This window comes from Argiope bruennichi, chromosome 11 (genome assembly GCF_947563725.1).
Source record: "Argiope bruennichi chromosome 11, qqArgBrue1.1, whole genome shotgun sequence".
Taxonomy (NCBI): domain Eukaryota; kingdom Metazoa; phylum Arthropoda; class Arachnida; order Araneae; family Araneidae; genus Argiope; species Argiope bruennichi.
Window position 1 is genome coordinate 19198886 of NC_079161.1, and position 26911 is coordinate 19225796.

General features: G+C 31.6%; 1 protein-coding gene across 1 annotated transcript in view; it reads right to left on the reverse strand.

Annotated features, from left to right (window-relative positions):
• Positions 1-2299: 2299 nt before the first annotated feature.
• Positions 2300-26911, reverse strand: part of LOC129956447 (uncharacterized) — a 33518-nt gene continuing 8906 nt past the window's right edge. Inside the window, exons 3-9 of the mRNA XM_056068329.1 lie at positions 24608-24820; positions 21934-22150; positions 19009-19249; positions 10623-10746; positions 9263-9449; positions 5234-5474; positions 2300-2472 (exon numbers count right to left, since the gene is read on the reverse strand). Coding sequence (XP_055924304.1) covers positions 2367-2472; positions 5234-5474; positions 9263-9449; positions 10623-10746; positions 19009-19249; positions 21934-22150; positions 24608-24820 — 1329 coding nt within the window. The 3' untranslated portion in view covers positions 2300-2366. The remainder of the gene's footprint in view (positions 2473-5233; positions 5475-9262; positions 9450-10622; positions 10747-19008; positions 19250-21933; positions 22151-24607; positions 24821-26911) is intronic.

A 26911-nucleotide genomic window follows, 5' to 3' on the forward strand; every position in this document is an offset into this window, starting at 1 on the left:
GCAACTTAGTATTAAGTCCTGATTTTAAATTTTAAATAATTCAAATTCAGTTTGCAGAAATATATACTATATCCAGTAAGTTTTAGTTAATGATCCAGCAGATTATGCAGAATGTTTTGAAAGTGGAACTTATAAAATTAAAAAATGCTTTAATTTTTTTTTATGTGCTGTAAATTTAAATTAATGAAAATTTTCGAACAAACTAATAATTAAAATAAAAACGTTCTTTCTCATATGTAAAATTTTTTTATCTCTTTTTTCTTTCCAATTGTTACAATTATTGGTACTTTTCCGTTAGCCGGACTCGAATGTCGCCACCTGTGAACCAAACAAGAATTTGGCTTACGAAATTTGGCGGAATTCTGCAGTATTTGGCGATTTTTCGCTTGCGCCCGGCTAACGGATTGTGAACCAAACGTGAATTTGGCGTACGAAATTTGGCGGAATTTTATAGTATTTGGCCATTTTTCGCTTGCTTCCAGCTAACAGAAAAGTACCAAATATCTTAATAATATCATCGTCTGATGATCTTTTATTTTATCACATATCATAGCTTTGAAATATTTAAATGGAAGGTTTTTATAGATTCTTTTCACAAAAATTCGACTAAGGAATAAAAAGAATATTCAACTCAGTAAGAACTTTACAATAAGAGAGCATTTTATTTTGATTTTGATCAGATTGGCATTTCAATTTTACTTATGTTTTCACAATAATGTCATGGTAAAATTTACATGTGTTTCACTTTAGAAAATACTTTATAAAAACCTCCAGAGATATAAAGTCTTTAAAGAGTTATTTCAAATATTTATTTAAATGAACTTTTAATTTTCAAAAAGTGAACAGAAAAACGGAATCTTAATTTTAACATTTCTTTTCTTCTGATATGCTGATTTGAATAAAAAAGTTTGGAAATCTGTATACTGTTAAATGGCTAATATTTTGAGAATCGTAATCATATTTTAAATTACTTCCCTCAAAATATTTTCTTTTTATATTTTCGTGTTTTAAAAATGTTTAAGGGTTTTAATTTCTGAGGGTATTTATTTTGAAGATCTTTATTAAATTATTGAGGAATTTTTGCAGCTTTGACAGATTTTGACATAATTTGGATACTTAAAAACCCTTTTTAGCTTTTAATTAGTTATTAATTAATAATAGTTCCAGTAAATGTAACTTTAAATGAAATTATATAGCTTTTGTTCGAAATGTATTTTTTACTTGTAATAATAAACAATTGAGTAAAATTTTAGTACTGAAAATTTTAATTGTATTTGGTTTTATAAAGTTATTTTGGAGACTTTTCATATACCATAAATTTCTGTGTATAACCAGCGTATTATCTGTTAAAAAAATATGAAAATCGTTGCTGTAATCTTCACTAATAATCTTCCGCCATGGATTCGGATAATTTGCTGCTTTTTTTTATCAGGGTTAAAAATATCACATGTGGAATACACGCCAGCACGTATAATACGCAGGAAATTACAATAGTTATATTCCAATTATATACATATAAAAGTTCAAAGTTTTAAATTAATAACTACAAAAAAGCTATGTAGTGTCCATTTATTTCTTAGGGCAGTACGTATTGGGATATCTGGGCTTCCTGGGTTCGAATCCTGGTTCGTGCATGGTTGTTCTTCGTCTGTGCTCTATCTGTGAGGTGTGTAAATGTGCCCCCCCCTGTAAAAAGGGGTTCTGCAAGCGAATGTGTGAGTTTCATCTTCATATGAGCTAGAAGTCAGACTTCTGCCCTCGGTGCTCTGGAGTCTTTACTCTCAGAAGCTACTGCACCTCCTTTCCGTGGTAACGCGGACACGACATCATCATCAGTACGTATTGGATAAAAGTGCATTTTCCCCCCAACTGTTTCATACAGGTCCTGCATCATTTATGGCCAATATATTTGTCCCTCATTAACTAATAGACAATTTTAGTACTCTGTCTCATTGTATCATACAAAGTGTATTTATTTTTAATAAGAGAAGGCATGAATCGTTAATTTCACGGTCGATGGAAAACTGATCACAAATCTTCTAAACGTTTGAAAGTAGAGAGAGCACTTTGTCTTTTCTTAACTATGATTGCTATGATACTACGATTAAAAATGATAATTTGAAATCGCCGTTCCGAAATTTAGAGGCATATCTTCATTTTGTACAAAGTTGTAATTAATCACGCTTGAAATATTTAGAAAGATTTGAAATTATTTATCCGAAACACATATATAATACATAAAAGGCTAATAAAACATATGTAAAGAGTATGCGAAAAAAAACTTAGTTGAAGCTGTAAATGGGATGGAAACTATCTTTATTTCCAAAATTATTTCCTAAATAAGGTCATTTATTGTTAATATAAATTCAATAAAGTTCCGTTTCAAAACATTTTCGGTCATAAATGCCGGACTGCGAATGTCCTTCTGAAACCACCTTGGCGGTGCGAGAACTCCTAAAATATAACCAGCACCTGTGGAGAAAAATATAAATAATATAAATGACTAGCAACTATGATAAAACTAAAGGAGGGCTGTTGAATAATTACTTCAAAATAAAATAATTATTCATTATTATTAAGACTTAATTGCAATAAATTGTAGCATATTTGAATGAGCGAGGATAGAACCTGGGACCTTGTGGTTCGCAGCCGAATAACAAGACCACAAGACAAAAAGTAATTGTCCCTGTGGCGTAGCTGTTATCTGGCTTATAAGGTTCACCACAAAATATTAAAAATTTTAAATTATCTTAAATAAAAAAAATTGTGTAAGTGGCATGACAAATGGTAGTCTTCCGTTTTGCCTTTTTAAACAATAGTGCATCATTTTGGTTGTATAGAAACGTCATATAAAATGTTAAGTGTTTTCGTTCTAGATTAATAAAAATTAGTTAAGATAAATAAAACAAAATATGGTCTGTATGCTATCCAGATAATGACTCTGATTTATTACTCGATTGTGATACCATACACTTAATTGATTATGTAATTTTAAAAGAGGAATGCCAGAAGCCGTATATTGATATTGTTGGTATTTGTTGTCCAAAGAGTTAACTCGATTTGCACTCAGAATAATGAAGTATAACTTCTTACAATCTAATGTATTCATACCAGATGGAATAATTGGCAATCGTAGCCATGGTTACCATTGTCGCATAGATGAAGTTAGCGTAGATAAACCGTGTGTTAACTAAAATCAAAGATAACACTGGCTAATCTGAACTCGAGACTTTATTCAAGGAACTAAACCTTACATCTGTTTTTATCCGCATGACGAAATGACTCGAATCTTCCAGTTTTACAAAGATACAGAAATTATAAGAACGTTTTAGAATAAACGAGAAATAATAGAAAGTAAGTCAATAACAAAACAATTCTTAGGCAAAATGACTACAGTTAGATATCGACTTGCGAACTGTCGCTTTCAGTTCATAATATTTTACCACTGAGCCAATCATTCCGCGCCACGTTAGAACAAGTTTCGTTACGCTATTAAGAATACTGTAAAACAAGATTTGTAAATTAAGACAGAGAAGCGATAATTACGTCAATCAACTGTTAGGTAGATTCGTAGAGGAAGACTACCTATTTTAATAGTTCTTATGACAAAACTTTGGGGCAATTTCTTCAGTTCTTCACCGATCAGGTTTTTAGAACCCCAAACCACCCTTCGTTCAAAAGTTATATAGTATAAATATATGCGTATATCGCTTTACCCATGTTATCTTGTAAACAGGAGGGACTTGAGTAATTTTGTTTGGATTTTTAATTGGCGTGGAATATGTTGTTAGAGATGTAAAAAAACTCGGAAGAGTTCGTAAATGGCCCATCTAGCTCAAAGGGAACTGAAATTTTTATTTGCTATAACTTTCTTAATATTGTAAATAAAAAAAACCCAATTAGCCAAATTAGCGCCTCATTAAGGCGAACAACTTTTGTATTTGAATTTTTTTGATAACTACAGTATCTCAGAAGTTAGAGGCTAAAATGTGATTTTCAAGCCCTAAATTTAACTGTTTCTAATTCCAACAATATATGTTGTCAGATTGTAACTTAGATATAAAGGAATCTACTTTTGCCTTCAAACTTGCCGAGAGGAATTTTTTGTAATGTTCTTATGGGAAAATAATGGCTACAATATATATGGAAGGCTCCCAAGGTTAAGGAGACATTAGGCATTTAGTATATATCATCCATTTGATAATTTGGTCCTAGTTATAAGACAATCAAGCAAATTAACATAAGAAAATTGTAAAGGAATCCAGTTTAAAGTCCGATTTTTAAGTTGCATGTGAAAAAAAAACTAAAAAAAAAAAAAAAACCTTCAAATAATTTATAGAGGGAACATCTATTACTTGGAATAGTTAGCACAGATTTATTATCTTAAAAGTGATTTTAATAAGAGTTTAATCTTAAAACTTTAAACGAGCAATTCTTGCGTTTATATAAATTTATTGCCGGCGTCCTGGCACAGGGGTAGCGCATCTTCCCCTTGATCTGGGCGTCCTGGGTTCGAGTCCCGGTTTGGCATGGTTGTTCTTCCTGTTCTATCTGTGAGATGTGTGAATGTGCCCTCTTGTAAAAAGGGGTTGGGCAAGCGAATGAGTGATGCGTGAGTAGTCAAGTCGTACTCTTGGCCCAAGTTGGCTCTACCATAAAAACAAGACGCGCTCCCCCTTGGGCTTAAATCGGCTGTCTTTGAACAGCGGGGTTGTCCGTGGCAAATGCCATAAGAAACAACAACGTATAAATTTATTTCGTGCTTATCGGAAACGGCTCTAATGATTTGGATCAAATTTGACCTGAAAAAGACGCGATTTTACACACACAAAAAGAAAACATTTTTTTTTTTATAACTGACTATAGAATAAGTTTATTCAACATCCGAACGAAATATGGACAGTGCAGAGTAGTAATCAGAACAACATGAATGGTATGTGTGTTGCGGGTTCTCGGTTCGAGTCGTGCTTTTTGGTTTATTATTTTTTTTTATTTATATTTAATATTTTTGCTATTTAAGTTTATCTGTATAGATCTGTCCTGAAATAATGCGATTTTACACTCATACACACAAAAAACTACATTTTTTTGTAGCTATTAAAAAAATCCTGCCGAGCGAAGCTTGGTTGTTCAGATAAAATTCCTAATATTAAAAACTAATGAATTTGAGAATTTGACCTTAAAAAAAACCGATTTCACACAGACAAAAAGAAAACAATTTTTTATCACTTACTGCTTCCATTTCATAATGAGTCTAGCTTTAGAATTCTGCACGTCTTTATCAGCTTCAGAATCTCCCACTATGACAGGCAGTTTCTCAACGTAGCGAATAGACCTGCACTTCGGCTCTTTCAAGCACAGTGCCTTGCATCCTTCGAGCCCTTCTTTCATTTCACCAGCTTCAATGCGTTCGTTTTCGGCAACCACCAGAATGCCTGTTATTTTATCATTGAAGTCCTTTTTGCAGTCAGGATCTAAAAGAGAGAATTAAATCGATTAAAATTTCATTTTCGTAATGAATTAAAAGATAGCTAAAAATCAAGTGTCTAATAAAATGATTTGTTGAATGGTCGTTGATTTGCATGAAATATAGTAATATATCGATTAAAAATTCAAGGCCAAAAAATATTTTCAAATAACAATAATAAGGGTTACAGTTAAGAACACTTTTTTTTATCGGTTAATTTCATTATTTCCTGCTTTTTAGTTTTTATTTAGTAACTAGCGCCTTTGGCGACCAGCTGGTTAGCTAATCTTAATGCTCGTTCAAATTTCAATAATTATGCATTTTATGTAGCTCCTATTTCAATAGCTTCTTCATCAAAATATTTTAAAGCTTCAAGTTTTGATATTTATATAATTCTTTCATAATATTATAAAGGCCTTCAGCCATAACGTAATATTTTCTAATTTTCTGTATTTCTCTAATTTTCTATTCTGTTCTATAATTCTGTTAGCTCCAGTAGAATTTTTGCTTTAAATTAAAGTGGAAATGGTTGAATTGCAATTAATATAAGAACATTTTTTACTGAAACGAAGCATTTTTTTTAAATATGAGTACTGAAAACAATGTTTAATTTTAATTGCATCAAACTCTAAGTAAATAAACAAAGTCGTTTGAAATAATAGGTCGGAAACATGTTAAGTCTTCAAAACCTAGTACGTATCCGTTGAAAATAGTTGTCAACAATCAGAACACAATGCGCATGTCTAAATTTTCAACGCCAATTATGGTACTGCAAATGCGTGAACTTTCTACGTCAGTTAGTGTAACGCTACGCAGATTAGAAATTTTTAATTTCCTTTATTCTGTTTTATTTTAATTCAAAAGCACTTCAGAATGAATCTGAAAGATCGTTTAATTAACAATGTTTAATTTTAAATGCATCAAACACTAAGAAAAACAGAATCGTTTTAAATAATCGACCGAAAATATATTAAGCCTATCCTCGTTAGCGGGGGAAAAAAACTGAAGCCTTACTGATTTGGCGGTGGGGAAATGAAAAGATGTTTTGTCGGGAAAGTTAGTTTTTAATTAATAATTAAAATTCTAATTAAAAATTCAAAAAAGGGACCACCGTTTCGCACTGTACCGCAATACCAAAATCTGATTAAATAAATCCATTTGCTAATACTGTAGCTTCGAATTTATTAAAACAGTATATTGTCAAATATTATAACAGTATATGTACAGAATTCCACATTTAAAAACGTAAATTTAATCAAATTAGATTTTTAAAAAAGAATAAAAATAAGCGGGACAAATCGTTGAGTATTTGCGTGAATATTTTGAAAATATTAATATTTTATTAATGAGTAACTAAAAACGAAAAGCTCAAATTAGACCGCAATATTACCACTAAGTAAAAACATTTCTCCTGTTTGAATTCATGACACATTTTATTTGAATTGAAGACCAGATTGAGTAGAAGTCCATATACCATACCAACTCAGTACAGGGCACATCTATTGTCAAGACTTATGCTACAAGGAAGGAGATAGCCTCAAGAAAGGGACGGGTGCTCCATATAACTCGTAAATTTAAATTGAAGTGAAATAATAATAGATGACCATATTGTTTATAGCGCAGGATCCTTTTGTAGGATAAATTGCGCCGATACTCAAGATTATAATTTATTCAGAAAGTGAATTAAAAACAATATAGATGGAATAAAGCTAGAAATGAAGTTAAAAAAAGTATGTGAATAAAATCAAATATCATGTAAAACACTCACTTGTTTTTAGAATGCAAAGATGCTGATATACGTCATCATGATTACGTCGTCATGATATACGTCATCATAATTAAAATACTTAAAACGTAACGAAGTCGTATAGTTAAAATGTCCCCACAAGTTGGTAGAGGTTCTGAGAAATGTAGATATTTTTGTTTTAAGCCTTGAATGACCAATCCTTAACCGGATTAGGATGAAGTATCTGCCGTTTAGCGGAGAAATTTATGATGTTATTATAGGTTTTACACTATACTATTCATTTTCTGTACTTAGATTTTTGACTTAGAAATTGACTTTGCCAATTTTTAAAAACCCATTTTCTAATATGTGCTCGCACATTAGCATAAAGAAGAGGCTGAACATGAAATTAATTTGCAGATTTTGCAGCAGCATCGAGTTTTTCCTTCCCTGGATACAAACATGGGTAGGAATCCAAGAAAATAAAATCGAAAATCATTCTGAAACAGAGTACGGTGTAGGTGTTGAACACATACATTATGTATCAAACAAAATCGATCAGATTTAATTCCATTTGAGATTTCAATTTCCAATAATATTTAAATTAGGAATGGAAATAACTCCTGTTTCTTTTCAAGGTAACCATATTTGTGTGAAATTATGTCATATTTTCTCGATTTTTTTTTTTCAAGTCTAGAAATTGGCAGGACATAAAGCATTTCTTGATGTCGTGTTTGTTATGAAATTGATTTAAATTTATAGAAAATAAATGTTAATCAAGTGATTGGTCTTTTGCAGAAAGAGTTAAAATAATTGCAAATTATTAAAAATAAATTTTTATATTAAACACAGAAAATGTTTTCGAACTTATAGCAAATAAATTCATGAATATAATATTTGCGAAATTTCGTGATAAAATATTCAAATCTTTTTTTTTTTTTTTTCCGATTCCCATATCTGCATAATTACCTTAAATTGTAGCACCTCTTTTTCCCCTTGAGCAGAGAGCGCCCCCTTGTGGCGTTTACAGACAAGCAGTTGAACGGGAGACCTGCATCCTGAAGTCGACTTTTTCCTATGCGCAACCCTTGCGCTAACGCCGAATGCTTTCGGTTGGAAACGGTGGAATGCCTCCACCATACTGTTTACTTTAACCTAATTCTCTATGTGTGTTTGTAAATTCTGTAGTGTAGCATAAGAAAATCGCAACACACTCACTATAAAATTAGAATTTTGCATCATTCTAATCTTGAAATTTCTGTATTAATTTTCAACGTCTTCATTTTCTGTTTATCAATAATTTTATTATTGTCTATTATTTATAAGCTATCCATAATTCAACGTATAAGTTGAAAAAATAAAAAAAGTCTGCCTTTGAATTTTCTTTTCTACTGTTACTAGAAAGCCAACTTTTCATGTAGAACTCATCAAATGAATTCTTTTGAATACTGAAGATGATCGTAAGAACATTCTTTTCTCAAATAAATAATATTGTTTGAATATCAGATTGATTTCTTTTGTTACATTTTAATTCTTTTATTAAATTCTACTTATTCCATGTTTGTAAAAATGGAGTAATGTAATCGAATTTTCACTGACATCTTGATGTTCAAAAGTTACGAAATTTGTATGTGCTGACGCATTGTGGGTGACACAAAACTATTGTAATATTATCAGAACTTATTTATCAGTTAATAGAGTAATTTAATTAAATTTTGATTCTACGTGAGATGTGCCACCTTGTAGCTTGTTTGAGAAAAAAATTGTTTCCACGAAATAATTCCATAATTTTTATAGTAATAAATTATAAAAGTAAAATCAAATTTATTACCACTTTTTAATAGTTTAATAAAAGTGTAAAATACTATTTGTAATTATTAAAGTTTCATGTAATATTATAGTAGTTTTATAATATAAAAAAAGTACAATATATGTGATATAAAAAAAATTAATTATGATCGATAATTAAGATCTAATTGGTAGTGGATAATTTTTTAAAAATATTTAAAAGTTCATCTCTCTTAGGATTTTAAAGCTGTATATATAAAGCTGTATACTTTATTTTATACCTGTGTCTTCCCTCAGTCGAAGATACTGCTGTCTGTAATTTGCGATTCCTTTTTCGAGGCCTTTCCTGTACAAGTATTGGGCTGAATGGTAGACCACTTTGTCTATAGATTTGTAAATACTTGCTTCTCTAGCTATGGAATGAAAAAGATTCGTACATCCACTGACGTGATCAAACAAATGGGAAATCTGCAAAAAAATTGGGAAAAATTAAAAACAGAGAGAGAAATTTACAAATGTTTGATATAAATTCATTGCGGTAATTTAATTCCAGCACTGATGCTTCACGTCAAATTCAAAGAGCTACGTATTAGAGTCAATGAGAGAATTGGTGATTCCTTCCAATAATACTAACGGCAGCTGACAGTCATAGTAACTGAAGCAGCGCCCTCTGGGACTGTGAAGTTTCAGTAAAGAGCAAACCAAGAACTAATATGTTGCTGTTAAATACTTCTCTCGGTTTTGTGCATTGTTTTCAAAAATTAATAGTTTAAATTTAACATAACAAATGTGACATAATTTTAATTAATATTCATAATAAATTCTTTTTACATTAGACGAACTATTTATTGAAACTATTCACTGACTCCAACTGAATAATGTAATTGGGAACCTGTCGTTATTTCATGGATTTTGTATTCTAAGCTAAAAGCTTTACGCCGGTACATATTTGCTCATAAATATGTTTATGTATTTTTTTAAACTGTAAATGAATTTTTTAAGGCTTTTTCTTATTAGGCGCTTAGTTTAGCAAATAATTTATTATAATCTAAATAGATTTTTTTTGTTATTTTCCACATTATGTGTGGAAAATAACAAACAAACAATGGAGTTAATTCGTCCTGCCAAAGCAATAAACAGGTAAGTTCTGTTCCAGATTTTCAATAGACATTATCAGCTATGATACAACCCCTCCCCTGGAAGATATGTCGTGTCATTGGATTTGAAAGAAAATGGAAGCATAATCACAAACTGAATACTCCGACCCACCGGAAGGCATATGGGAAAAAAAACTTGAATGACCGGACCACCACAATAACGGGAACTGTGGTTAAGTCCTAAGGGCCATCACCGATCAAGGTACAACCCTTCCCTAAGGAAGTACATCCCATCTTTTCGTGTACCCACAAGGGTGGCGAATACCAACCAACATGTTGAAGCTTTTCATACTCAATTACGATGTACCCCCGCCGTGGGACAAAAGGATACATAAGAAATGTTTTAGCAAAGGCTCCTCGAAAATTTATTTAACAATTACTTTCTTATTAATCAAGGCAAGTAACCATTTTTAAACTGGGAAACATACGGTATATTAGCTAGTTAAAAAAATAAAATAAAATTTCAAAATAATAAAAATGGTACTTTTTCCTCTTCTTCCTCTGTAAATTCTGTGTAACTTGTGAATATCCATTTTCGTATAGCTAACTTCGTGGATCTCACGTCGTCATACATTTCGTCCAATTTTAAAAAGTATTCTTCTAAATTGCTATGAGAAAAAAAAAATCATTATTAGATGGAATTTTAGATTTTTTACATATGTACATATTGTTATGAACGAGAAAATGGAAAAGTTTCAACCTTTCGTAAATTAGCGCCTGAATAAGAACAGATTTTCTTGATTTAGAAATTTCGTCAAGGACAAGTGTCAAAGTATTTTTCCCTCCAGCACTTTAAATGAAGATGTTGTGGTGAATAGCATATAAGCCAGTTAACAACTACGCTGCAAGAACAATTGCTTTTGCATAATGGTTATGTTACTGGACTGCGAACCACAAGGTCCCAGGTTCTATCCTCGCTCATCATATATTGCTAAATTGGTGACCTCGGACGATGAACCTTCAACCTTCGTACAGCTGCTGTGGCGCCATCTACCCGCAACCAAAGTGTCTGTAGTGAATAGGATATAAGCCGATTAACAGCTACGCTACACGAGCCTATGCTTTTGTATCCTGGTTATGTTACTGCACTGCGAACCACAAGGTCCCAGGCGCGGTGCGGCGGATTTGAGGATAGAACCTGGTACTTTGTGGTTCGCAGTCCAGTAACATAACCATTATGCAAAAGCAATTGCTCTTGCGGTGTAGTTGTTAACTGGCTTATATGCTATTCACCACAATGTAATGAAAGTTAGCAAATGAGGTTCGATACGTGTTAGATGAAATTTTATTGTTGTATAATTAAGCTATAAACATCAAGTTAACTCCATAGAATTATATGGAAGATGCAGTTTACTTTGAATGCTATTCCTGATAGGTTTTCGAAAAACATATATATTCTTCGAAAGATTTTTAATTAAAGGATTAATAACATGCATGAAAATTCCATAGTCTGAAATTAATTAATAGAACTAGAGTTATCGAGGTGTATAATCTTATAGGAACTTCCAACCGTCATATCTTGAATGCATGGTGTACCGTCCTCCGCTCAATTGAAATCAAGTCGCTCTGCAGCCGAATTTGTTCGAATCTCTTCGGCCTTATTGGAACTTCAACTGAAGTAAGCTGGGCTTCGATGATATAAAAAGAAAGGATGAGACAGGGAAAAGAGACTTTGGTTTTTGCACTATGTGATGGCCGAATCCTGAACTCTCTTTATATTTAGCGATTTTTAATTAGTTTGGTTTTAAAAACCCCAGATATTTTAAAATGTTAAACCTGTTTTTTATTTATGTTTAATTTTAATTGTGTCTATGTCTGTGAATAAATGTCTTGTGTGTTTTTAAAACTATATTTTCCTTCTCAAGACATTACAATGGTGTAACACATTCTTATAGTAAATAAATAAATACACCAACCAAGACATTCAAATGTTCGCATATCGCATTGCAAATTTACACTTTATAATTTTCATAAAACTAGTGTCAAGCAAGCATAATCTAATATCTACAGTTATATTGATTAAGGTGTTATTTAACTTATGAAAAGAATTGCATTAATAAACTTTTTAACAACACTAAGTTAAAAATAATTGTAATAATTAATTTCGACTTGAAATTTCCCAAAGCTGATAGGACATTTGCATCAATTAATTTGAGTTTTAAATTAGAATATATACCACTAATTGTTTATCAACAGATGTTTAAATATGTCGATGTTTTAAGATTCATGTAGTATGTCTCCACGGAATTGCGATGATAGTTGCTTATATCTCATGTTTTGTTTATAGATAGAACAATTCATTTCGTTGCTTTTAAAAGCAAGGAGAGATTTTTTAGTTTGTAATAACACGAATTAAATATTAAAACATTTAATTAATGTTGGTAATAATTAATCTTCCTTTTATTATGATTAATGAGATGCTTTTTTTTGTGCGTGTGACTCGGGCCTTTCGTTATTACACATATAATAGGCCGGGATAGCCTGGTTGGTAGAGCGTCGGATTCGCGTCTCTTAGGTTGCGAGTTCGAACCCCGCGGGCCGAAGATTCCCAGCGTGCTTGGTGGCTGACGGGCGTTAAATCTGTCGTGGTCACAAAGTCCTCCATGTCGAGAGTAATACCACTGGATCAAGGGTGATCGTTCTCTGATTCAGGTCTAAATTACGATCTGTGTTTGAGTGAGTGAAATGCGTGAATGAAATCAACCCCGTAAAAAGGGTTGTGACGAGTGTGTAGCTAAGTCTTTCTCTTGGCCCTAGATGGCGCTACTATTGAAACAAGAGGCGCTCCCCCCAGGCCTAAATCCGCTGTCTTCGAACAGCGGCCTTGCCTATGGCAAGTGCCATAAGAAACAACACATATAATTTTTTATGTGTCAAAATTCAAAAATATTAACGTTTTTCAGAGAGAAAACTTGTCTTAGACATGACACAACATGCCCACTATTGATGCAATACGAATTCTTTAGTAAATTAACGAAATCAATTTAAATTGGTGCCAAAGAAAGGAATGTTTTTTTCTTCTCGATACTTCCAAAACTATCAGTGGATCCGGCTGACCCTTCGCTTTGCTGTCACACCACTTGACATCACAAAAAAATGATGAACGTAAAACAATGTATACAAGCAATGAATGTTATTTTAAGCTAAGTTTACTGTGGAAAAATTGCTGACTGGAAAGGGAAGTCACGTGACAGTCTAAAAAAAGGGGAGAAAACGAATTAAGTGGTTCCTCAGCCACTGCTACTATTCCAAAAGACTATTTTACCTTCATATTGCAAACAGATAAAGAAATTGATTCCTTTTATGACAGATGATTGATCCAATATAAACGGAATTATGTATTTTTCGTTTCAATATTCCGAGACTATACTTTTCGACGATTCTTCTTTGCTCAGGGATGAGGAGCCGAAAGATGAGCGCATTTGCGCAATTCTTCGTCATCCTTTGACCTTGATTTCTGTCCATTAGATATTTTCTCATTCAGTTTCATTTCTCTTTTCTCCACGTGTATCCGAGTATCATGTCGTTTTTGACCGAAATATTTTATTTTAAACCAAACTTGGATATTGATTGCTTATATGAATGATTCAAACGGAAACAAAACTTTCAGAAGTGGCACGAAGAATATTTTGCATCATATTATAAAATGTGAGAGTTTGTATATCGTTGTTAATCTCAAAATATAATCAAAGAATTCAATAACAAATAAAAAAAACAATTAACATACAAAAAACTATTAATATTTTGTAAAAAAATAAACGAATTTTAAGAACATAAATTTTCAATTTTTCCATCATAATTTAATGTAGAGCCTATTACAGTCAATAAAAATTGCTCTAAAGTATTTTATTCTGAATTACTACCTTTTCCCAACAATTTTACGAATTTACCCACTTTTTTTACATCTTTTAAGTTGTGTATAATCTCAGTTCACCTTATTGTTAAATGTAACAATCTCTTCTTTCCATCTTGCCTCTCACCCTATTTTGATTAAATAAACTCATCCAAACGTATGCTCTAAAGTATTTTATTCTGAATTACTACCTTTTCCCAACAATTTTACGAATTTACCCACTTTTTTTACATCTTTTAAGTTGTGTATAATCTCAGTTCACCTTATTGTTAAATGTAACAATCTCTTCTTTCCATCTTGCCTCTCACCCTATTTTGATTAAATAAACTCATCCAAACGTATGCTCTAAAGTATTTTATTCTGAATTACTACCTTTTCCCAACAATTTTACGAATTTACCCACTTTTTTTACATCTTTTAAGTTGTGTATAATCTCAGTTCACCTTATTGTTAAATGTAACAATCTCTTCTTTCCATCTTGCCTCTCACCCTATTTTGATTAAATAAACTCATCCAAACGTATGCTCTAAAGTATTTTATTCTGAATTACTACCTTTTCCCAACAATTTTACGAATTTACCCACTTTTTTTACATCTTTTAAGTTGTGTATAATCTCAGTTCACCTTATTGTTAAATGTAACAATCTCTTCTTTCCATCTTGCCTCTCACCCTATTTTGATTAAATAAACTCATCCAAACGTATGCTCTAAAGTATTTTATTCTGAATTACTACCTTTTCCCAACAATTTTACGAATTTACCCACTTTTTTTACATCTTTTAAGTTGTGTATAATCTCAGTTCACCTTATTGTTAAATGTAACAATCTCTTCTTTCCATCTTGCCTCTCACCCTATTTTGATTAAATAAACTCATCCAAACGTATGCTCTAAAGTATTTTATTCTGAATTACTACCTTTTCCCAACAATTTTACGAATTTACCCACTTTTTTTACATCTTTTAAGTTGTGTATAATCTCAGTTCACCTTATTGTTAAATGTAACAATCTCTTCTTTCCATCTTGCCTCTCACCCTATTTTGATTAAATAAACTCATCCAAACGTATGCTCTAAAGTATTTTATTCTGAATTACTACCTTTTCCCAACAATTTTACGAATTTACCCACTTTTTTTACATCTTTTAAGTTGTGTATAATCTCAGTTCACCTTATTGTTAAATGTAACAATCTCTTCTTTCCATCTTGCCTCTCACCCTATTTTGATTAAATAAACTCATCCAAACGTATGCTCTAAAGTATTTTATTCTGAATTACTACCTTTTCCCAACAATTTTACGAATTTACCCACTTTTTTTACATCTTTTAAGTTGTGTATAATCTCAGTTCACCTTATTGTTAAATGTAACAATCTCTTCTTTCCATCTTGCCTCTCACCCTATTTTGATTAAATAAACTCATCCAAACGTATGCTCTAAAGTATTTTATTCTGAATTACTACCTTTTCCCAACAATTTTACGAATTTACCCACTTTTTTTACATCTTTTAAGTTGTGTATAATCTCAGTTCACCTTATTGTTAAATGTAACAATCTCTTCTTTCCATCTTGCCTCTCACCCTATTTTGATTAAATAAACTCATCCAAACGTATGCTCTAAAGTATTTTATTCTGAATTACTACCTTTTCCCAACAATTTTACGAATTTACCCACTTTCTTTACATCTTTTAAGTTGTGTATAATCTCAGTTCACCTTATTGTTAAATGTAACAATCTCTTCTTTCCATCTTGTCTCTCACCCTATTTTGATTAAATAAACTCATCCAAACGTATGCTCTAAAGTATTTTATTCTGAATTACTACCTTTTCCCAACAATTTTACGAATTTACCCACTTTTTTTACATCTTTTAAGTTGTGTATAATCTCAGTTCACCTTATTGTTAAATGTAACAATCTCTTCTTTCCATCTTGCCTCTCACCCTATTTTGATTAAATAAACTCATCCAAACGTATGCTCTAAAGTATTTTATTCTGAATTACTACCTTTTCCCAACAATTTTACGAATTTACCCACTTTTTTTACATCTTTTAAGTTGTGTATAATCTCAGTTCACCTTATTGTTAAATGTAACAATCTCTTCTTTCCATCTTGCCTCTCACCCTATTTTGATTAAATAAACTCATCCAAACGTATGCTCTAAAGTATTTTATTCTGAATTACTACCTTTTCCCAACAATTTTACGAATTTACCCACTTTTTTTACATCTTTTAAGTTGTGTATAATCTCAGTTCACCTTATTGTTAAATGTAACAATCTCTTCTTTCCATCTTGCCTCTCACCCTATTTTGATTAAATAAACTCATCCAAACGTATGCTCTAAAGTATTTTATTCTGAATTACTACCTTTTCCCAACAATTTTACGAATTTACCCACTTTTTTTACATCTTTTAAGTTGTGTATAATCTCAGTTCACCTTATTGTTAAATGTAACAATCTCTTCTTTCCATCTTGCCTCTCACCCTATTTTGATTAAATAAACTCATCCAAACGTATGCTCTAAAGTATTTTATTCTGAATTACTACCTTTTCCCAACAATTTTACGAATTTACCCACTTTTTTTACATCTTTTAAGTTGTGTATAATCTCAGTTCACCTTATTGTTAAATGTAACAATCTCTTCTTTCCATCTTGCCTCTCACCCTATTTTGATTAAATAAACTCATCCAAACGTATGCTCTAAAGTATTTTATTCTGAATTACTACCTTTTCCCAACAATTTTACGAATTTACCCACTTTTTTTACATCTTTTAAGTTGTGTATAATCTCAGTTCACCTTATTGTTAAATGTAACAATCTCTTCTTTCCATCTTGCCTCTCACCCTATTTTGATTAAATAAACTCATCCAAACGTATGCTCTAAAGTATTTTATTCTGAATTACTACCTTTTCCCAACAATTTTACGAATTTACCCACTTTTTTTACATCTTTTAAGTTGTGTATAATCTCAGTTCACCTTATTGTTAAATGTAACAATCTCTTCTTTCCATCTTGCCTCTCACCCTATTTTGATTAAATAAACTCATCCAAACGTATGCTCTAAAGTATTTTATTCTGAATTACTACCTTTTCCCAACAATTTTACGAATTTACCCACTTTTTTTACATCTTTTAAGTTGTGTATAATCTCAGTTCACCTTATTGTTAAATGTAACAATCTCTTCTTTCCATCTTGCCTCTCACCCTATTTTGATTAAATAAACTCATCCAAACGTATGCTCTAAAGTATTTTATTCTGAATTACTACCTTTTCCCAACAATTTTACGAATTTACCCACTTTTTTTACATCTTTTAAGTTGTGTATAATCTCAGTTCACCTTATTGTTAAATGTAACAATCTCTTCTTTCCATCTTGCCTCTCACCCTATTTTGATTAAATAAACTCATCCAAACGTATGCTCTAAAGTATTTTATTCTGAATTACTACCTTTTCCCAACAATTTTACGAATTTACCCACTTTTTTTACATCTTTTAAGTTGTGTATAATCTCAGTTCACCTTATTGTTAAATGTAACAATCTCTTCTTTCCATCTTGCCTCTCACCCTATTTTGATTAAATAAACTCATCCAAACGTATGCTCTAAAGTATTTTATTCTGAATTACTACCTTTTCCCAACAATTTTACGAATTTACCCACTTTTTTTACATCTTTTAAGTTGTGTATAATCTCAGTTCACCTTATTGTTAAATGTAACAATCTCTTCTTTCCATCTTGCCTCTCACCCTATTTTGATTAAATAAACTCATCCAAACGTATGCTCTAAAGTATTTTATTCTGAATTACTACCTTTTCCCAACAATTTTACGAATTTACCCACTTTTTTTACATCTTTTAAGTTGTGTATAATCTCAGTTCACCTTATTGTTAAATGTAACAATCTCTTCTTTCCATCTTGCCTCTCACCCTATTTTGATTAAATAAACTCATCCAAACGTATGCTCTAAAGTATTTTATTCTGAATTACTACCTTTTCCCAACAATTTTACGAATTTACCCACTTTTTTTACATCTTTTAAGTTGTGTATAATCTCAGTTCACCTTATTGTTAAATGTAACAATCTCTTCTTTCCATCTTGCCTCTCACCCTATTTTGATTAAATAAACTCATCCAAACGTATGCTCTAAAGTATTTTATTCTGAATTACTACCTTTTCCCAACAATTTTACGAATTTACCCACTTTTTTTACATCTTTTAAGTTGTGTATAATCTCAGTTCACCTTATTGTTAAATGTAACAATCTCTTCTTTCCATCTTGCCTCTCACCCTATTTTGATTAAATAAACTCATCCAAACGTATGCTCTAAAGTATTTTATTCTGAATTACTACCTTTTCCCAACAATTTTACGAATTTACCCACTTTTTTTACATCTTTTAAGTTGTGTATAATCTCAGTTCACCTTATTGTTAAATGTAACAATCTCTTCTTTCCATCTTGCCTCTCACCCTATTTTGATTAAATAAACTCATCCAAACGTATGCTCTAAAGTATTTTATTCTGAATTACTACCTTTTCCCAACAATTTTACGAATTTACCCACTTTTTTTACATCTTTTAAGTTGTGTATAATCTCAGTTCACCTTATTGTTAAATGTAACAATCTCTTCTTTCCATCTTCCCTCTCACCCTATTTTGATTAAATAAACTCATCCAAACGTATGCTCTAAAGTATTTTATTCTGAATTACTACCTTTTCCCAACAATTTTACGAATTTACCCACTTTTTTTACATCTTTTAAGTTGTGTATAATCTCAGTTCACCTCATTGTTAAATGTAACAATCTTTTCTTTCCATCTTCCCTCTCACCCTATTTTGACTAAATAAACTCATCCAAACGCATGCGCAAAAGCGCAGAAAGTTTTCGAATCCGAGAATGAACAGTAGGAATAAGCACTACAATTAACAATCGCAAAAAAATTTAAAGTTGACATAAAGCTTATGTGAATTTTCATTGACCCATTTCAAAATAGAAGAAAGCTTGTGAACTTACTTATCAGGTCTCACGATAGGGAATTTGTGATTCAAGTCATGCAAAGGTTTCAACTCCACGTACAGGGGCTTTCCTAATTTACCCACATCTTCAGGAAACTTCTTGATGGCCTTGAGTATAGAGTCTGGTGAGGTGATATCTTCAGAATGTGGAACACTGGAATACACATGTACTTCCACATTGACGTTATCCTTCAATTCTTCGTCTTGTCTCAGTGCTGCCAGGGCGCTTTGCCATAAACCTGAAGAAATGGAACAATTTTATGAATGGTGATATAAAGGACATTAAAGTCACTTAATATAATGTAATTTGTAAAAAACCTGAGGCATATACTGGAAATAAGAGTGATTTTAAAAATATCACTTTTAAGTGAATAATTTGGTTATTATTTGCAGCTAAACTACTTTTATTTCTTATTTGTTTGCTTTTAGTCAGGCAGAATTCATACATCCTAATGGGTTTGATTATTCCTTTCTTCAAGACTGACCGTAGGACAAAAAAGAATGTCAGTAATTTATACCAATCAATCGGCTTAGTAATAAACGTAGAGGTTATGGGTGAATTTTGAAATTATTGTAATGCTCTCTAACATAACACAACACTTCAATCTCCAGAACTTCTATCTGATTAAGTATAGATAAAACTGACTTTTAGGAAAATTCAATTTAACCCTTTCTAGGCCCATGGGAAATATGCTTCCCCAGCAAATTTATCAATCTTTGTATGAATTTATGTAGGTTGGCATAAGTTCTGATACATTTTTTTAGTAAGTCAGAAACTTAGATGCTTCAGTTCTTTATCTCAGACAAAATGATGCGTCTTGATTTGTTATTTAATTATTAATTAACCAAATTAATTAATTAATCAAAGTAAATTTATCTAATAAGCTAAATGAATCCCTTTTCTTATTCTAATTTCAAGCCTAAAAATATTTTAACATAATATGACTAGAAAAAAATGGCCCTTTAAAGGGTTAGTAAAAAAAGCTTTTAATGATACATTTTTTTTCTAAGAGTAGACATGTTTTTTAGTTTACAAAATTTCCACTAGCATCTGATTTATAATTTATCTTTACAAATATTTTTTAACCGTGAAATCATTTAAAAATAATTTTTCTGCATTGCATTGGTGCTCCTAATACTAAATCAAAATTCAATTTAATTGCACTCGGTTAGAGTAAAAATGAGATTAATCAGTTAAAAGTTATTTCTTAAAACCAAAATCGGACTTTCTTTATGCATACATGTAACTTCTTATATTAGCTTCAGTATCAATGGTTTCTAAATTCGAAACCGGTTCGCTAGGCGAGAGCGGCAGTCTAATGGATTTCCTGTTTTATAAAAGTACATTTGAGTTATGTAAGACGCTAAAATTGTAAATTTCAATCTGAATGAATCCTTGGTGATTTTATTCCATAAGATTAATATTTAACGATTAGATTAATGGCAATCGACAACCTTCTGACAACAACAATTATTTTTACAGAAGTTCTTTACTTACTCCTACGAAGATACTTAAAAATCAACTAATAATAAATATTTTAATAAATGCAGTATTTTTTTTTATTTTGAGATTTCATCAAATTTAATATTCTTTAATTTCAATGAAAGCTGTTTCTACTAGTAGAACCACTGTTTCGGTCAAATAGTAGTAGATTAATTTTTATCTGCTGAAGGGCTCTGTTTTTTTTAACAGTAATTAGAAGTTTTAATCCCTCAATTCGATTATATGCATTGCCATATTATTATTTTTCAGTCTTCCATTATTTCTAACTGCATGCTTCTGAATTTCAAGGGATTTTAAAATTATTATACGGAGCAGCTTTTTTTTTTCTTTTTTTGTCATAAAAATTGGATGACTTTTTTTTTTTCGTGACCTTTCCGTTTTCCCAGCCGAAATTATTTCTTTCTTCGCTGTGGCCACGAAGAAAGAAATATTAATAAAGAAATTATAGTCTAAAAATATAAATTATACAAAATTGTCCTAGAAGAAGCGGCATAAGGTTGCAGAAGAAACACCTATGCAGACTTGAAGGAAATAGAGCAAAATCCAAAAAAATAAAAAGATAAAATATCCATAAAATATCCAAAAGAAGATGAGAGATTGTGTATCCTTTATGTAAATCTATAGTTTTTGCCTAATCTTGACATAATTTGGCCCAAGAACTCTTCAAGAAAAGAGGATGGTCACTCTAAACTTTTCAAATTCCTAGAGTTAATTAAAATATATGTTAATTTAATTAAAAAATTATTCCGAGGCTTTTCAGTTATATTTTCCGAAAACATTACATCACATGAAATAACCTTCCAAATGACACCAAATGCATTATATTACATCTTTTTCTCCAATATATATTTTTTTTAATTCTTTAATTTTTTTAAATTTAATTTTTTAATATTTTTTAAAAATTAGGTTTGATACCCAATTCGTAACAGCGTATTTATTGTTATGGTGAAATTCAAACTAATTTGTTTGTTTCATCAACCCATTAAGTCGCATGTTTTTGCCTAAGTTGAAATTAAGCTAAAATATAGAATTTTTTTAACACTTTCTTTGAAATAAGATCTTCACATCCCCTTTTTATTTGTTAAGTTATGTCTAGTAATTTATACAGTTTTCCTAAAATTATTTTTCAGTCTCGTAAAATGCAGCGAAATTTTAAACAAATTCATTCTATTTTAATACTTTAAAATAGACAATTTTTTTTGCAAACTAGGCAATATATCTTGGAATATGTAGTTGAACAAAACAACAAATTGATATTTCTGGTTGCTAAAAGTGACTCATTTTCTATGAAAAACTGCATTGGCATATCGAATTGGTTATATGTAAATATTGTATTGGCCATAAAATATAGATACTATAGACATGCAATGGATTCTTAAGATAATCATTCAATAAAGAAGGATTTCTGATTTTTATTACCAACAGCTTTTTCGTCCATTGGACCACTGACTCCCAAGGCGGAAGTCAGAAGTTTTCTCACTTTTTCTTCCAATCCTGAATGCTTGCACTTAAACCGATAGAGAATGCTGCTCCACCCCCCGAAGGCCTGTGCATGTACGTAGTGGGTCTGGCTGGAATCAGTACGGGTTGTCCAGTTGTCCAACAGTGGGGCATCTTTCTTTATTTCTCGGAGCACCTACAGCAATGGTCAATAATAAGTTAGTGTAACAGATTTCATTAACAGTGTAAAGTTATCCACAGTGTTAAAACTCCCACATGTATTGATGAAGCATAAGGTAGGCCAGATACTATTTCTTAATTACATCCTCTCTATCGGGTGATTCAAAAGTCCATTAACATTTGAAAATTCAATAATTCATGAAATATTGTACGAAGAGAGGTAAAAATTGACACATATACTTCACATGACATGGAGTTTTATGGAAATCAAAAGGAAAAAAGAATGTTACAGAATTGCATTATCTCTGGCCTGGCTCACCTGCTGGAAGGTACGATTTTCATGCAGGTTAGGACTCCACCTATATTGTTACACGTGTAAAAGATCTCTTGCCAACATAGTTTGGTGAGGATTGCGTGCTAATCCGCCACTTCCGATCTACTTGCCTCCCTGATCCCAGATCTCAATCCGTTTGATTATTGATTGTAAGGTTATCTGAAATTGTAAGTCTACTGCGATCGGCCAATCTCATTAAGGATACTAAAAGGCAACATCCAGCGGCAATTTGTAACCACACCTACAGATATGCTATTTAGTGCTGTTCACAACACTATCCCGGACTACAAGGATTGCTGGTGAATGATTGCCAATATGTTGAGTATTTGTCATAAAGAACATAGCATTCGCTAAAAATCAATTGTTATGCTAATATTTGCTTTTGTTATTTTATAAAGCGCCATCTGTTGGCCATTTTTTGCACTTTTTGATTTTAATAAAACCCCATGTCATTTCAAACACTTGTGTCTTTACCTTTCTACCTACATTATTGTGTAAATGATTGAATTTTCAAATATTAATGGACTTTTGAATCGCCCTTTATATTGGGACAATTTATCTGCAAAAGAACAATAAAGTGTCGTCATTAGTTGATAATCTCGCATCCTATTCACTCATGCAAAGAAAGAGAAAGAGAGAAAAAGGGCATTAGCAAGTCGTTGTTTTTTAACTTCTGATCGGCGAATACATGAGACTTGGAATATCCTACTATCAAGTGAGGAAATTATGTTCTTTTTGGGATGTTGATTGAACTAGCATTAAGTGCATCATTATTTTATAAAAATTATCAATGAGACTGAGTAGCATCAGTTTATTGGAGAGTTGTTTGATCAGTTAACAGGTAGAGGTGTGGTTTTGCTAGAGGGCATGGGTTTTATTGACAACAGCTTTTTTCAAACCTTTGTATGTCTTAGGCAATTTTTGAAAGGCCTGACAGAGATAGCATTTAAGATCAGATGCCACCAAGGCAAGTGAAAGTTGTAATAAAACCTTCAAGTAAACTTTCATTTAATTTTACTTTGCTGATTTTATGACAATATAGCATTTTCATATCTTATAACTTTAAACGAGCAATTCTTGTATGTTGTGGTGAAAGCTTATAAGCCAGTTAACAGCAACGCTACCCAAGCAATTGCTTTTGTATTGTGGTCATGTTACTCAGCTGCAAACCACAAGGTCCCAGATTCTATCCTCGCTCATCACAATTCGCCACATTGGTGACCTTGGACGATGAACCTTCGTACAGCTGTTGTGGCGTCATCTACCCACAGTAACCCAAAGTCGTCAGATTCACTTGACGCAGCAACAGCATCAGCAACCACTCACCCACACACGCTCGCCATAACGCTTGGTGCTACTCAAATGGGTACAGGCGCATTAGAATCAACAGCTAATACATCACCACTCAACAGCCATATCGTTCGTCTCACTTCCGACTCACTGGAGGGAGAGTCTGTGGTGAAAGCTTATAAGCCAGTTAACAGCTACGCTACTCGAGCAATTGCTTTTGTATTGTGGTCATGTTACTCGGCTGCGAACCACAAGGTTGCCACAATGTATATATAAATTTATTTAGTGTATCTCGGAAATAGTTCTAACGATTTGGTTCAAATTTTATATTTAGATAAGGTTTTGCTTTTTAAGTTTATCTATATAGGTGTCTTTCCTGAAAAAAGGCAATCTTATAAAAAAATTAATATTAAATATTGACATAGTGTGGCTATATATGACCTGCATAAGTTTATCAGAGATGGAGTAGTGGCTAGGGCTTCGAACTCCCATGCATTTTTCTTCTCATATTGGATTCTGTGTTTGCAGTTCAACTAGATTTCACTTATAATATTAAACGAGACATAGAATAAGATTTTATTTACAATTTTACAAAAAAATGTTTATCGAAGCTGGGTTTCCCACGTCTTACTGTTATTAATTTAACAAATTTAAGTAATACTTCTGCTTGTGTTTTCCCCAATCAAGTTTAGAAATGCAATCAACATTTGGATTTCTCTTTGTAATCCTGTAGATTTCCTGACACATTTTTTTTTTTTAAATTTTCCTATGCCACTCAGTTTTGTATTCGATGAGAACTCGACATCATAAGCTGTATAAATATGAATACCCTTAATATTTATTACTTACTGTCTGCACCGCAGAAGTCACGGCTATGACTACACTATTCGATTTCCATGACGTCTCTTTGAGCAATCCATCCAAACCTAGTGCTCCCGAGGCAGAATGAAGATCGTCTGACTTGATTCTGAGAACAATATCGGCTGGAAGCCCAATGTGAGAATAAGGGAAAACATTCTCTTGTAAAACAGTGTAGGTGCTGTTTAGGTAGTGCCGAGGAGTCTGAAACAAAATTTAAATTAAATACCTAAAGTGAATATATATAAAATTTATTAATTCATATCTAAAATGTATCCAGTAGTATTTGTTGCAGAAACGATTTTATTAACATAGAACTTCCAAACTGTGAGACGTTTTTAATAGGACGTTGAGAGGTCAGGCTCTTCAAAATGGTTCGTTTTCTCAAATCTCTGCACATACAGATAATGTTTGTTTACATTTTATTTTATGCAAATCAACAACTTTTTTCCGATGTTGATGAAATTTGGTGTATTTACTGGGGCCGCGGTGGCGTGGTGGTAAGGTCTCGGCTTCGGAACCGGAGGGTTGCAGGTTCGAGACCCGATTCCACCGAAGAACCGTCGTGCAAGGGGGTCTGTTGCACGTTAAATCCGTCCTGACCAAACGTCCTCCCGCTGGTGTGGTGTGGTGTGGAGTGGAGAGGGGGGTGCCAGCTCAGGTGTCGTCCTCGTCATCTGACCGCGGTTCAAAATTTACGAGATCCGTCCCAAAATAGCCCTAGTGTTGCTTCAAACGGGACGTTAATATAACTAAAACTAAAAAAAACTAAACTTGGTGTATTTACTTTTCGAGATAAAAGGAAAATCATTAACCGCTTTTAAAATTAGAAAAGTTAATTAACTTATAAATTAATTAAAATTTTTATATTCTTTGGTTATATAGTTCCGAAAATATTACGACATATAAAAGACTTATACATAACTCTTTAAATTGAATTTTACACAACAAATTCAATCAAATAAATCTTTTAAACGATACCAATAGGATTAATGTGCTTTTTTTTTCATAAATTTCAATAAATTTTTAAATTTTGATCTGTTGCTCAATTTGTAACATGGTTTTCATTGTTAGAATGAAATTCAAGAAAAAATTCTAAAATTAAGGACAATTTATTATTTTTATATATCGAAATTCTTCATATAAACCTTTTTAATCTTTAGGCTTAATTATTATTTCTTAAAATAGGATGCTGCTATCACTCAAAAGGTTGAATTTTCTTATTTCTCAGTTATTGAAAGCTATATGAATATCGCATAACATTGGTAAAATATAATGAAAGTTCTGGATGCTTGTGAAAAATAAACATAGAATTAATTCTTTTTGATCGATGCATTTTTTTTAAATAAGAAAAAAAAATCCTTCTAATAATACCACTTTTTTTAAAAGTTACAATTTTAGAAATAAATAAAATAACAATGTTTCTATGCTACTTTTGCTTGAATTGCACTTTCCCATAGCAAGAAGCTGGATATTTTATCCAGCAAGAATTTGCAAAATATAAATGTGTGTCTTTATTGTATTAGATATATGGCTAAAATACCAGTGAGGCTCCTGTTTCTTGAATTGATTGTCAGTGACATTAATATGAAAGAAACGCTATAACAGTGAGAGAGCGAAACAGTGTTTTCACTCAGGAGTTTGATAAACGATCATTGCGCTCAGTACTATAGACCGAAATCATCACAGGCATATTTTTGGTATCAAACCTGGCTCAGAAATGACGTGGTAAGCATAATATTATATATTTTGCATACTAATTGGCATTTTAATATTATTTGTTTTGTATTTGCTTATTTTTTTCTCTTTTTTTTCTGTGTATTGCTTTGATTGTTTTCAAAACCATGAATGCGAATACTGAGTGAAAATGTTTGGAATATGAAAAAGCCGTTAAGAAACCAAAATGTTCTATTTGTGAATATTTTGAACGAATATTTTTAGGATACTTTCAGATTAGAGAATATATGCTTAAAATGAATTTGGTATCAAATAGTTGTGGCGTTTTAATTTTTGCTAAATATTATTATATAATAATTTTTAACAAATTTTCATCATATGAATGGATATTTCAAACATTAATGTTTTCATTGATTAAAAAAAAATATTTATATTGAAATATTTAATTCTGACAATCTGATCTGGATATAAGAAAGGCTCGTGTTATATATTATTATTTACCACTATTATTTTTATATGGAGATAGCCTCGAGCCGAGACGGGAACTCCAAAAAACTGTCATATCCGTTCTAACCATCAATGATTTTATACTCAATTAAATTTTCAAATAATACGTTG